Source organism: Spermophilus citellus, assembly GCF_964194105.1.
Source record: "Spermophilus citellus genome assembly, chromosome: 7".
NCBI classification, from domain to species: Eukaryota; Metazoa; Chordata; class Mammalia; order Rodentia; family Sciuridae; genus Spermophilus; species Spermophilus citellus.
Genome location: NC_138188.1, coordinates 65,850,712 through 65,864,286, shown reverse-complemented (window position 1 = coordinate 65,864,286; position 13,575 = coordinate 65,850,712). Strand labels below are relative to the sequence as shown.

The following is a 13,575-nucleotide window of genomic DNA, read 5'->3' as shown; positions in this document are numbered from 1 at the left end:
CACACAGGAGGCTTTTAGCAGCGCTGTTTACTCCTCACACAAAGCCCTTGTTTATGTGTGACAGATGGTAGAGCCCGATTCTCTCCTCTCTCCCTCCCTCCCTCACTCCCTTCATTTGCTCCCTTCTGTTTCTTTGTCCATCTCCAATATTCCTTTTCTCCCCTCCTCTGCTTCATACTACTTTTCCCAAATTGATTCAAGAACCAGCAGAAAGGACAAAATGCCAAGACCTGGGAAAATGGCTCTGCCTGAGCCGACTGACGGATTGTTCCTTCAGGCTGCCTCACGCAGGCGCTTCTTAGTTCCATATTTGAATTGTATTTTTGAAGACAGAGTGACACACCTTTGGAACTGCAGGGGCTGGAAAAACATTAAAAGACCCATAAATATTTATGGAGCAGGTCTCCATGGGTTGCCTTCTCCAGAGTAATCGTGGTCTGTACACACACACACACAAACACAAGCACACATGCATGTGCACAAACATGCTCCTCCCAGGCCTGGCTACTCCCAAAAAACACTTAAGCATTTACTGAATATTTACTGCAATAAGCATGTTTATAAGACAGGTTGGGGAAGAGAAGTGTGAAAGATTACATATGAAAAAGACCTTACCCATAGGGAAGGCCAGTTCTGTCCCTGTAGGAGCCTGGGCATGTCACTTCATGTTAGCCAGTCTGTTTCTTCTGTTAAGTGAAGACATTAAAATACATAGATGACTTATATGATCCTTTCCACTCAAGCGTCTATGATTGTATGAGCAATCACACCACCGTTTTTAGAGAATTCCCAGTGGAATTCCCACTCCAGGTGGGGGCAAGGGAAAGGCTTTTTAGAAATAGGTGTGAATGGATAATTATGAATGTAATGCATTCCATTATTGTCATGTATGTAAGAAATAAATAAAAAAAGAAAAAAGAAATAGGTGTCTACCAGTGATGGAGTTCTGTAGTGCCTATGTAGTGGCAGAAGAGGGAAATTAGGGGAAAGGGGTAAATTGTAGTCAGTTCGAAAGGAAAATGACCCATCTATAAATAGGGTCAGAGTAAGGGATCAGAAAGAAAAGAAATGGCATAATAGATACCAAGCAGGAGTACGCGGTAAGATTTGGCACCTGCCTAGATATCTAGAAATAAAGATAGCAAAAGAGCAAAATCAGGTAAAACAAGGTATGTGCCTGCTGGTCCCATTTGGTCACTTAAAATTCATTTCAGGTCCCAGACATGCTTCAAACAGGCATTCTCCAAGAACTGGCCCATTGGCCCTTTTGAATAAGCTTTAATGTGATGCCTTGTTCTTCACAAGAATAATAACTACCTCCCATGTCCACCCCCCACCAGACAAGAAAGAGTAAAGACCCATGCTCAAAAAGATGAAGTTGCTATTTGAGCAGTAATAGCTACATCTGCAAATGATTAACTCTAGGATTTATTACCAATTAGGACTATAAATCTCTGCTTACTTTGGCTCCTGGAAAGTTTATTTCACTGGAGGGGTGCTGGGGGGGGGGGCGCTGGGGAGGAGGAAGGGGAAATGTCATTTGAGACAAGGAGGGAGAAATCCAAGCTTAAAAAGACATACTTTGGATGCAAAAGGGAGCAAGATTTCTCAAGCCCAGTACAGGAAAGCAGGATTAACTTGTGGTTCTGTGCAAACAACCAAGCAGATACCACAAAGGAGCAAGGGTTAGCAAAGTCAAAGGAGCCAGTGCCACTTAGAAGAGGGTGATGAGGGTCTGAAAGAGGTTGCATGACTGGTGGACCCAAGTGGCAGGGCCCTGCTAGTAGAGAATATGCATCAGGCAATTTGTCCCAGGGGTTCTCAGCCTGGTCAATGAAATAACCTGTGAAGATTTAAAAATCTTAACTATGAGGGCTGTAGCTCAGTGGCAGAGCACTTGCCTAGCATGTGTAAGGCACTGTGTTCAATCCTTAGCACCACATAAAAATGAAACAAATCAAATAAAGATATTGTGTCCATCTACAACTACAAAAAAAAGTATTTAAAAAAAATACTTAACTATGAGCCAGGTACAGTGCTGCACGTTTATAATCTCAGCAGCTCAGGAGACTGAGGCAGGAGGATTGCAAGTTCAATACCAGTCCTGGCAACTTAACAAGACCCTGTCTGTCTCAAAATAAGAAATAAAAGAGCTGGGGATATAGCTCAGTAGTAAAGCACCCCTGGGTTCAATCCCAGTACCAAGAAAAAAAACTACATTGGGGTCATACCGAAAACCAATTAAATCCAAATTCCAAGGATGGGGCTTGGGTATCAGAGTTGTTCAAAAACTCCCCCAAGTGACTCTCCAGCGCAACAGGGTTGAGGCTTATCACTTAACTCATTTCATCCTCAAGCAGTCCCACTTTATACAGTTGCTCTGACTCTCATGGTTTTACACAACAGAAACCTGAAAGGTTGAGTAACAGCCCAGGGTTGCACAGTTAGCAGTGGTAGAGGCAGGATACTGAACATGGAGCCCACACTCTCATTCCTCCTGCCCTATGGCTGCCACCACTCTGGTTCTCATGGGCCTTTCAAAGCGGAAGATGGGGGCTCTCAAACTATATTATCATATTACTCCAAAAAGATGAAGAAATGAAGCATGAGCCCATAGGGGAGGTAAATTTCCTTTGGATGGAATGACGTCCACACAGAGAAGTTGCGCTGGGCATTTCATGCTCATCAGGAATTCTCATTCATTCATTTAGCAAACATTGAATGCCAGTTTTCTGCAGCCTATAAAACAGAACCACCCTGTGCTGATAATCACACAACAGATGTTCTAAGGGCCACAGAAGTGCTGTGCACTAGACACTCTGAGAGCCCATAAAAGAAAGTGGGCAACTTGGAGGGCAGCAATGTATTATGTTATTGGCAAGTTGACAAATGGTAAGATAAGAAATAAAATGATTCATACATGTTGCTAAGCCATGAAACAAGAGACGGAGTCCCTAAGTGAAGGCAAGGGATAATAACATGTTATGAGAAGGTTGGGAATATACTGTTGCTGATCCATAAATATTTAACCCAGGCCAGAAAATGCAAATTCCTGGCTAGCAGCTATATGACAGTAATGAACTGGATGTCAGCAAGGGAAGTGGGTCTGTATCCTGTCTAAAAGGCAGCTAGTTCTCACCTCTAGCCAAAAATTGCCACATAGGAATGCAGGTGCAATGTTGTCAGATTTTTTGACCTTAGGGAAGCTGTAATATGCTTATAGCAAGATCACCCCCCAACCCCTTCCCCTACTAGGGAATGACCAGGGGCACTCTACCCCTGAGCTACATTCCCAGCCCTTTTTTTTGCAAGACAGGGTCTTTCTAAATTGCCCAGCCTGGCCTTGAACTTGGCGATCTTCTTGCCTCAGTCTCCTGAATCGCTGGGATTACAGGCATGTGCCACCACACCCTATCAAGATCTCCTAATTTTTAAATAGCATCTAATTCTGGACACTCCACAGATCCAAGAATAAATATCGCTTCCTGCTCTGGTTTCGCTGAGGGTGATTCGCCTGCTAGTGCCCTGGATCCCCAAGCAACTTCTTATTCGCCTGTGCTTTCCTCCACAGGTGTGCTCATCTACTTTGGGTATGGCATCTGGAACAGCACCCTGGAAATCAGCGCCCGCGAGGAGGCTTTGCATCAAAGCACGTACCAGCGCTACGATGTGGATGAGCCCTTCTCGGTGGAGGACGGTTTCTCCTATGCCACTGAGGGCGAGAGCCAGGAGGACTGGGGCGGGCCGGCAGAAGACAAAGGCTTCTATTACCAACAGATGTCAGATGCGAAGACAAACAGCCGGACGAGTAGCAAAGCAAAGAGCAAAAGCAAACACAAACAGAACTCGGAGGCCCTGATTGCAAATGATGAGTTAGATTACTCTCCAGAGTAAGAGTAAACACAAGAGGGTAGAGATGATGATGGTGATTGATTTTCAGTATTTTAACCTGTGGGCTAGAAGGCGAAAACTTTTTTTGATTCTCATTTCACAAATCCAGCCTGCCCTCAAAGTCAATCCCCCAGTCATAGCCTGTCATTTGCTATTTTTGCTCTTCAGGATAGATCTGTCAAAGTGTTTAACCCAGGGTTCCTAACTGGTCCCCTTATAAACAACACTAAACAAAAGGCTACACAAAATTCCAGGATCTGTTGGCTGCAAATATTTCTCAGGCCTTTGCTTTGCTGGTTGAATCATTTTGCTTCTTTTTTGAGACCCCAAGAAGCAAAGGGAAAACTTCTTGGACCCCATTAAGACTGCAGCTCCTCTGGAGATGCAGAGAAGCAGCCTATATGGGCACAAGGCAGCATTTCAACCACCTGAGATCACCACGGCAAAGCTCTGTTCTCAGCCTGTAGGGCTGACAGCTGCTCTCCGGGGTCACAGTGGGTAGGGGACAGCTCTCCCTCAGTAAGCAACATTTGGTCCTGAAATCTCACCCCAAAAAAAATTTCATGAAGAAGACACAAACTTCTTTTTATTTAATTTCCACATTATAATTTTAGAACCCAGCAAAGGTCAAGGACTCTTGAGATCTTTCCTCCAAAGGTTTAAGATTCACTGTAAAGCATCATGCAGACCCAAAAATATAGTAAGAAGCACCATCAAAGTTCTACTTACATGCCCAGAGAAAATTAAATAGCCTTCTCTTGAAGTGAAGGCCAGAAATGCATTGGCAGAAATGAACTGTCTGTCATACCTTCCCTAAGCTCCTGCTGACATGAAAGGGGGCAAAGGTGGAACATGATTTCATAGCATTAATATGCCTTGAAGAAGTAGCCCATTTGTTTTAGAATCAGATAAAAATCCTTGCAAAGATAAGTGACCCAGCCACTAAGATCACATTGCAAGTTCTATTTCATATTTCCAAAATTATAAATTCTGTAGTTTTTTGGGACATGTAACCACTTGATTGGTGAGGGCTACTCTGGAAACAAATGTGGAAGCACATCCACTTAGGTAATTGCATTCCATGAGATCACATTGCACTTCAGAACCTTATTCCTCTGGGGTAACCCACTTTTATTTTTCCTATTATTTCCCAAAGCAGTTTCTTCAAATTCCAGCAAAATATCTACCAGATTAGATGTAAATTGGGGCCACAGAGGGGTTCTTAAAAGAATTTTCTCAGAAATAGGATAGATGAGAGAATTTGCAACAAGGAAAACAACAACAACAACAAAGGCTGTAAATTCTACTTGAACCCTGCAAGGATTCCCATGGCAGAGTTGAGATGTATATGCTAAAATCTTCATGAGAATTTTCTGAAAGGAGGAAAAAATTCTTTGTCCTTTGTCTCCTCAATTTATCATCTTGCCGAAAGTTTACCAAAACACATCAACTAACATTTAAGTCTTTTTTTTTTATATATAACCAGCAATTGGACCCAGGGGCAAGGGAGCTCAACCAATGAACTGCATTCCCAGCCCTATTTATTTATTATCTTTTTATTTTTTTAATTTTGAGACAGGATCTCACTAAATTGTTGAGGCTGGCTTTGAGCTTGTAATCCCCCTGCCTCAACCTCCCAAACTGTTGGGATTACAGGCATACACCACTGCACCCAGCAAATCTATTCTTTATTGAAATTTGAGGCTCATGACTTTTTGGAAAGAAGGCCAAAGTTCAATTTTTTTCTTCAATCAACTAACAGTGACTGAGAATATACCAAGTGCTAACCATGGGCATGACAATTACAACAGCTGCCCTTGGAAGATTACAATCCAGGGAGGAGCAGCTCTGGAGCCTGATAAATGTAGATGAAACAAACAAACATAAGTCTTCATGACTGGTGAACTGGGCTTTAACATAACAAAGATCAATTGAAACCAGGTTTTTTAAAAATACGCCTTTAGATAAATTGCATTTCATTTCCCTAGCCAAAGTATACCATTAAATTCAAACACAACACTCTATTAGATCTTCTTTTTTTATTTCTCCATATTAATTGTTTAGAATGCCAGCTGTCTGTGTTCATTTTGTATTTTAATGTAGGCTTGACAGTGCTGTTTTCTCCTCCCTAAGCTTAACCATAAAGAGAGGATCTGGTTTGTGACATATATCCTTGGGGATTTACTGTAAACTAACTATCGGGTAGTCTTCATGAAAACAAAGTTTTAAATTGGTTTTACAGCCCAAGGAATCTTCTAAGTTTAAATAGAATCTGTTAAGCTTGATATACATCTAGATAATCATCAAATACACTCAAGATAAATATGAATGCAAAATAACCAAAATAACCAATTTACCCAAGTGAGGATGTGGGTAAATAATTTCCTCTTACTGGTGACATTTAGGTATTAAAGTAGCATTAGCCAGATGACAGGTATATGCAATTTCTGTAGCACAAGGAAACACAAGCTTTAATTAACACTATTGGTCTTGATTTTGTACAGATCCTATGAGCCACTCACATTTCAGAAGCCACTTTTCCAAAACAGTATCTTTATGTATTTTAAGCCTTGCTCTCCTTTTTTTAAAAGGTGATAGGAAATCTTCTTGTAGCTACAAGCATCCTAATGGATGCAAGGATGTTAGAAGGGTTCTCAGAGTGACTACCTGGGAAGATCCCTAGGTTGATGGCAAAAAAATTTTGTATCCTGGTAATCTTGGCTCAAAAATAAAAATTAAAATGGTAGGGAAAGTTTTCAAGGCATGTAGACATGTTTTTCTCATGTTTCCTAGCTTGGGAAATGATCCCAGATTTCACAATGCAATTGTCATATACCATCAACCACTAGAATTAATATATCAGGGCTTTCTAATCAGATTTCTGAACACCATGTTTGTGGGACACATTAGAAGTAATAACATATAAAAATTAACTTAAAAACTCATTTCCCTTGAAAAGGGTTCATGGAAGATCTACATTTTATTGAATTTTTCTCTACAGCAAGAGTTCTTCCAGTGAAGTTTCAGTGTGTGGATTTGTGGTTTGGAGCTAGTTACTTGATTTTTAAAAGTTCTTTATTTGTTTATTGGTACTGTGTTGTTTCTAAAGGGTGTGAGGCTGCTATTAAAATACACAAAAGTGAGCAACTCAATAAATATAGAAATAGAAGGCTATGGCAAAGTATTGAAATAACAAGACTTGAATGTCACAGATTGTAGATACTCTTTAAACCTGGATTTCACTAAGTATGTGCCTGGTGTATAGTAGGTATTCAATAAATGTTGGATGGATGGATGGATGAGCAGACTGAAGGAAAACAAAATTTTATTCAGCAATTATTCATAGAGTCCCTATTATATGACATGGCATATGTTGATACAATAATCAGTAAGATAGAAATCCAGATCTTAAGAAATAGGGGACTGGGATATACAAGTAAAGAATCACAGTGAATGTTACCAGATGAGATGAAGGTGAGAATATGCTGTGGGGGTTCGAATATGGAAAAGAACTCCTTCCGTTGGAAAGATCATAAAGAAGACAGCCCTGTGTTGAGCCTGTGGAGTGAGCAGGATCTTGCCAGGTAGAAATAGGAGGCAGGCCTGCCAAGCAGGGGGTGAGCAAAAACACAGACTGTGGCTGATGGCTGTCCTCTGATTAATAATTTGTACTGTGCCTCCTTCAAGGGAAAGCAAGGAACTAGTTTGACTGGAACTTACAATTTTTGCATGATTTAAACATGGAACAATGCAAAATGATGCTGGGAAGGCAGGTTAAAATACTAACACAGCAAGCTCACAATCTAAAGTTATTTACAACTACTTTAAAGTTTTCAATAATAAATTTCAACAACAAATCTAACAATTTTTATGTTTATCTAAACACTAAAACTTCAGCTCCTGGTTTTATTCAATTTGAAGCCACTTTGAAATAGAGAAGAAGCTGAATAATAGAATTAGGTGAAGAATCCAGTTCTACTTTTTAGTAACAAATAACAAGTGAAATGCCTATATGGTAGTCATGATGAACCTGTTTAAATAAATGGGTGGGGGGAAATGGGTGAATTTAACAATTCATCCTTCTCTAGAACCTATGGATCAGTCAGGATACAAACCCGGGAATTATTAGGAAACAAAACTCAAAGAAATGTCTTTACTCTCTATTGCTGAAAAGGTTGACAAACTTATCCTTTAAGTCACGCTTGTTGGAAGCCTACTTTCAAGAGACTACCTCTTCTCTGCATCATAAATAGAAGCTACAGGAGATTGAGAGTCTGCAGACAGGGCTAAAAGAAATTGCTGTCCCCTTTGCCACCAGGTTTTACCAGGGACCTAAGATGTCAGTAGAAAGTCCCCTGCAAGTCAATCACAGGTTGGCCTAATTTTGTATCTCAGATTACACTGTTTTGTTGTGTGAAGACAGATAGGAAACTATCTGAAGCCAGAGCTGGGATCTGATCATGTGGAGTTCTGGTGGCAGTGAGTGGTTGGTCCAACTCTTGGACTGAAACCTCAGATTAGTGAGCTGTCCAGAGATGGCCTTAATTTCCTATGGAGCAGAGAGAGGGAAGAGAGCAAGGAAACTCACCCCAAAGCTGGCCATTCAGGCTGTGTCTCAGTGTTCCATTTTCATTCCCTGTGCAACAAGATTTGTTCAGATAAGTGTTTCCATTACAATTTTCGTGGACCCTCTGCTTCCCCATTCACACACACCCCTCTGATGCCATAAATCCATTTGTCTACAGACTTCTTTTGGAGACCCTAATAAAGACACCCCAGTAGGTAACCAGTGGTGGTCTGGTCATGAACAAGCCAATATCTGTAATTAAACAATCTGCAAGCACAGAAACAGCATCCCAGGCCATGAGCAAGAGCCGGAATGTTGTTCATGAGGTGTTTCCTTTGCATTTCTCCATTCAATGGTGATGGGTAGCAAAAAGCCCCTTTTGTGCACATAATAATTGGTTCTGTGTCCTACTTTGATTTTCTCTAAGACTTTTGAGAGGAGGCTATTTAGATTTTTATTTTCCTCCTCAAGAGCAGCTTCCTTTCTGAAATGCTTTTCTCTCTGGGCTCATCTCGCTGTGCTGGAGGAGCGTGTGCATCATTCTGAAATACCCAGGCAGTTGCCTTTTGCCAAAATTAATTCTGTAAGAAAAATAGAATGGTCTTTTTATTTTTCTTTTTAGGATTTAAGCCTGAAAGGGATCAGTGGAATTTTGAAAGCCCATCAAAAGTGAACATGTATTCTGTAGTATCAACTAAAATAGTGTTATAAGTCACTAACCAGTACACTACATGCATGGAATTCCACAACCCATACAGAACTTTCCCAGAATCAGCTTGGGCCTGACAGTAGGTAGCTCTGCTTTCTTAACTCTTTGAGACATGCAGTGCATGTCCGTGGCATATGAGGAAAGAAAATGGCTCTTTATTACTAATAGGAAACAAGGGCAGCCTGGATTTTCATGCTAGGGACTTCCTCTGTGCTTATTTATTTATTTATTTATTTCTATTATGCTTTCTTGACATTGACATGGGTGACATTGTCTAAAGGAAATTGTGGGTCATGTGAATTTTTCCCAATGTTACAGACTTTGAAGGATTGTGTTCATTCCAGTATTGGGGTGAGGAAACTGTTTGTTCCATGCACACCTATTGCTTGGTCTTGGCAGTTGCTGATACACTTGTCTCACTCACGGTCCCAAAGTTGAGAATTTACACTGGAAACCATGAACCCTCACTTTCCCAAGCAGAGACACTGTTAATGTTACGATGGCGCATAAATACCTCAACTGTCTGGGCTGAGAGAAGGGGCTGCAGGTTTATAAGAGAGCAGCTACAGTCCTCATTCCGTGTGGTTCCAACCATCTGACAACAGGACTTGACATTCTAGTCTCTCTCACTGTGGTAAAGAAATGTTACTGTTTAATTCATATCCAAAGTTATAAATACAGCTTGTAAATTCTACTAACTTGTTTCATTTTTTGTTTGGTCCTTGAGAAGTTCAACTTGCATTTTGCAGATGGTGATTTCTGGTGTCGTTTTCTGCTACTTTTTTTTCTGTATAGAATTGCTGTACTTGTTAAAGTTTGTTTGTTGTGTGGTTTTTAATTCCCATTGGTGCACTGTACAATGGGGTGTTGTAACGTACCATGAAGAAAGAAATAATATGCAGATGTATTATGGAGTGTATTTTATTTTTAAATGACTGTGATGTTGACAATATATTGATTTGTCAAAATTCTAAGGGAAAATTCTAAATTTACCAAAATGTGTATATTTTAATAAATGCATAAAGCTTTTTGGTGTGCCTTTAAATTTAAAAATGAGTTTATAAAGAAAGTTGGAAACAAAAGTGTCTTACTTAAAAAATATCCATAGTAATGGAAAGCTCTTACATAGGAGACAATGAGAAAGAGAGAAAGAAAGAGGAAAAAAATACAAAGAAGCTTCCCATATTATGCTAACCTTAACAAGTATCTGAAGTCTGTTACTTTTTTTTACATCCTAAAATGGAGATGAATGAGTGATTTTGCCTTAAGTGTTTTAATTTTCCTTATAGAAGAGACAGATAAATATCTCATTTTGAAACTTATTGCATTATTGTGGAAAATTCATTTTCAGAATAAAAATATTTTTAAAATGACAGCTGATCAACTAATAAAATTTAAACTTGAAGAAAGTCAGTGCCATCCAACCTTTTTAAATTTACTTTACTTCTGAAAGAAGAGCAGAGAAGTTCCAATTAGTGAACTTGGGACAACCCAAAGTGGGTTTCAATCTCCCTCTAACAAGGATACAAGGTCTATATCTGGACCCTGCTCACTATACTGCCTCCTTGATTAAGCCATCCCCAGTATCAGCTGCTACGCAAGCCATAGCCGCTCACTACCCTCAGCATGGTTAATACAGAACATTCCATCATTGTTCCCATTCATTTTAAATCCAAGATTTTTAGAAAATATATATTATTTGCCTTCAGCCCCAAACCCAATTACTATAGCATAATGGTGGCTTAATTTATTTTTCTTTTTGATTGTACAGGTTGACGCCTGAAGAAAAGGTAGAAGATGTAACAGACTCACATAATTTCCACAAAACATGAAATACAAAGAACCTGCAACTTCTTCATTTTCTACAACTCATTGATCTCCCTTGCACAGTTCCACCTTCCTGGGTAGCAGAGAAAGAAAACATATGTTAAATGTGTTAATTTACAGAATCACAGTTACCTTCCAGTTTAGTGTCTTTTAGATGAGTGAGTCTCTTTGGGGTAAACGCTCAATCTTTTGGATCTCCTCCTACCCCTCTCTACCCAACACCTTGCTTCTCTCCAAAATGGCATCAGGGAACAGAGCTTATATGATCTCCTAAGGAGGAGGAGATTGGGGTTGCAGATGAGAAATAGGATGCTCTGGACCTTAAATGGAGGCTGCTGCACAGTGTCTACCTGGACTGCTTCCTGGACAGGTGATCACTGGTCCATCCAGTCATGTAGACTTCATGAGGATGTTTATTTTCAAAGTCCACTAGTCCAGCATTGAATTCAATCAATCGTGAAGTTCTTGCACACTGACACCTCTTTGTTCAGACTCCAGACTTTGCTGGTCCACTTTAGGATCCATTGCAATATTGCCTTGAGACTTGATAAAGGAATCATGAGCAGCACGTCAGGCCATTTCCTCCATCAGTAAGCACTATCATCTCTGGGCTCTGTCCGTGGAGACTTAGAGCCAGTGGTGTGCTGCAACCTGATCATGAGAATGATGGCTAATTTTTCATGACTTTTCAGTTGCTAATCACAACCATTACTAAAACTTAAAATTAAATTAATTATATTCAAAAAAGGTAATAAATACTCAAAGCTAATTATTTTTATTACATTTCACTATTTATGTTCTTGAAGTTAATTAGAAGTGCTTTGTCTGGGGAAGGGATGCTCCCTAATAATGAGCTATTGCACAGCCCTTCCCAGCTGCATGTGCACAGAGTTCACCTTGGTAACTTGAAATCAGCCATGGTGGGAGTACTTAGACCATGGAAACTGGCACACGCTACAAAAGTGAGACTTTTGAGTTTCTACAAAAAGCTGGCTGCAAATATTTACCAGCACACTACAGCTTATATCCCTTTCAACCAAGTACACCACTAACCCATTCACAGTTTTTAAATTTCCTCACTCCTGCTACACCTCTACCCATAGAGGAGGGAAAAGTCTGAATCAGTATTTTTCCCTCCCCTTCCTACCTTGATTTCCCTTCCCCAGATCACCATCCAGCAGGACCAGGAGGGGCTAGATTTCCATTCTTCCTCTTGTCTGAAAAGGACTCTCTACACCTCATTCTTCTTCTTAGGGACAATAAGTCTCATGACTCACGGAAGAGTTGTCCATATTTTATCATGGAAGAAACCATAGAGTATCCAAGAGGAGTCACGGCCAACCTGGCACTACTATGTTATCAATATAAAAAAATTATTTAATATTTCAAAATATAACTTCATTACATGGGTCTTGCAATTCAAAGTTTACTGAAAACAAGTGTTAGAATGTGGAGAACTGGGACCCTTTTACATTGATGGGAATGTAAAATATACAGCTGTGATGGAAAACAATATAGTTCCTCAAAAAATTCGAAATATAATTACCATATGATCTAGCAATTCTTTTATTTTATATCAGATGATCTATTATTAAAATATTCTCCCATGTATTTCTTAACTCTGTGGGAAAGAAATTCTCCCATGTACTTCTTAACTAGCTGGGCACTCCACTGCACCACTAATGATGTCATCTATGATGTCATGAGGATGGCGGCCATCAACACTACAACCCACAGACTGGGCAGTCCCCAGAATCTCCTTAATGATTCCAGAAAGTTCTCTAGCTAAAGATTGGTGACACATCTGTCAGGAAATGTTGACAATTTCATCGAAAGTGATATTGCCACTATGTTTAATGTTTTCTGTTTCTTGGTGGCTCCTTGAGGGCTTTTATGATCAGGGCAGAAGCAGAAGGTACCACTTCAATCTGGGCCTGTCTGTTCTGAATAGTCAGTTTCACTGTAATCCTCAGACACTTCCAATCACCAGTTGCTTTGGCAATGTCATCACCAACCGTCTTGGGAGCCAGACCCAGGGGGCCAATCTTGGGGGCCAGAGCAGACATGGCATCAGCCTCACCAACAGTGCCCCTCAGGTACATGACTTTGATTTCATTGGGATGGAACTTGGGTGGCATGGTGGAGGTGGCTGGTGTCAAATGAAGCTGGATTCGGGATGACCAAAGAGACTCGCACCTTGACCTCCTCCAAGCAAATCTTTACATGTATCCAAAAGAACTGAAAACAGGATCTCAAAGAGACATTTGTATACCCAGCTTGTAGCAGCATTATTCACATTAGCCAAAATATGGATGCTACTACACAAGTGGTAAAATTCATACAATTGAAAAGGAAAGAAATCCTGACACAGGCTATGACATGATGAACTTTGAGGACATTGTGCTAACTGGATAAGCCAGTCACAAAAAAATAAAATAAAATAAAAATACTGTATGGTTCCATTTACATAAGGTACTTTGACTAGTCAAAATCTAGACACAGAAACTAGAATGTGGTTGCCACGGTCTATGGGAGCGAGAATAAGGAGTTATATTTAAGAGATACAGAGTTTCCATTTTGC

At 40.1% G+C, this 13,575-nt stretch overlaps 1 protein-coding gene and 1 pseudogene across 2 annotated transcripts in view; one reads left to right on the top strand and one right to left on the bottom strand.

Moving 5' to 3' along the window:
* SLC7A14 (solute carrier family 7 member 14) overlaps positions 1–3,894 on the top strand; it is a gene marked incomplete at both ends in the record, with an annotated part of 52,229 nt that extends 48,335 nt beyond the window's left edge. The window contains one exon of the mRNA XM_081301837.1: positions 3,572–3,894. Within this exon, the coding sequence (XP_081157963.1) occupies positions 3,572–3,894 (323 nt within the window). The remainder of the gene's footprint in view (positions 1–3,571) is intronic.
* An 8,727-nt stretch (positions 3,895–12,621) lies between these two features.
* Positions 12,622–13,132, bottom strand: LOC308653212 (large ribosomal subunit protein uL11-like; annotated as a pseudogene). Its single transcript has one exon. The product of its transcript is annotated as a large ribosomal subunit protein uL11-like (transcript).
* Between the last annotated feature and the right edge of the window lie 443 nt (positions 13,133–13,575).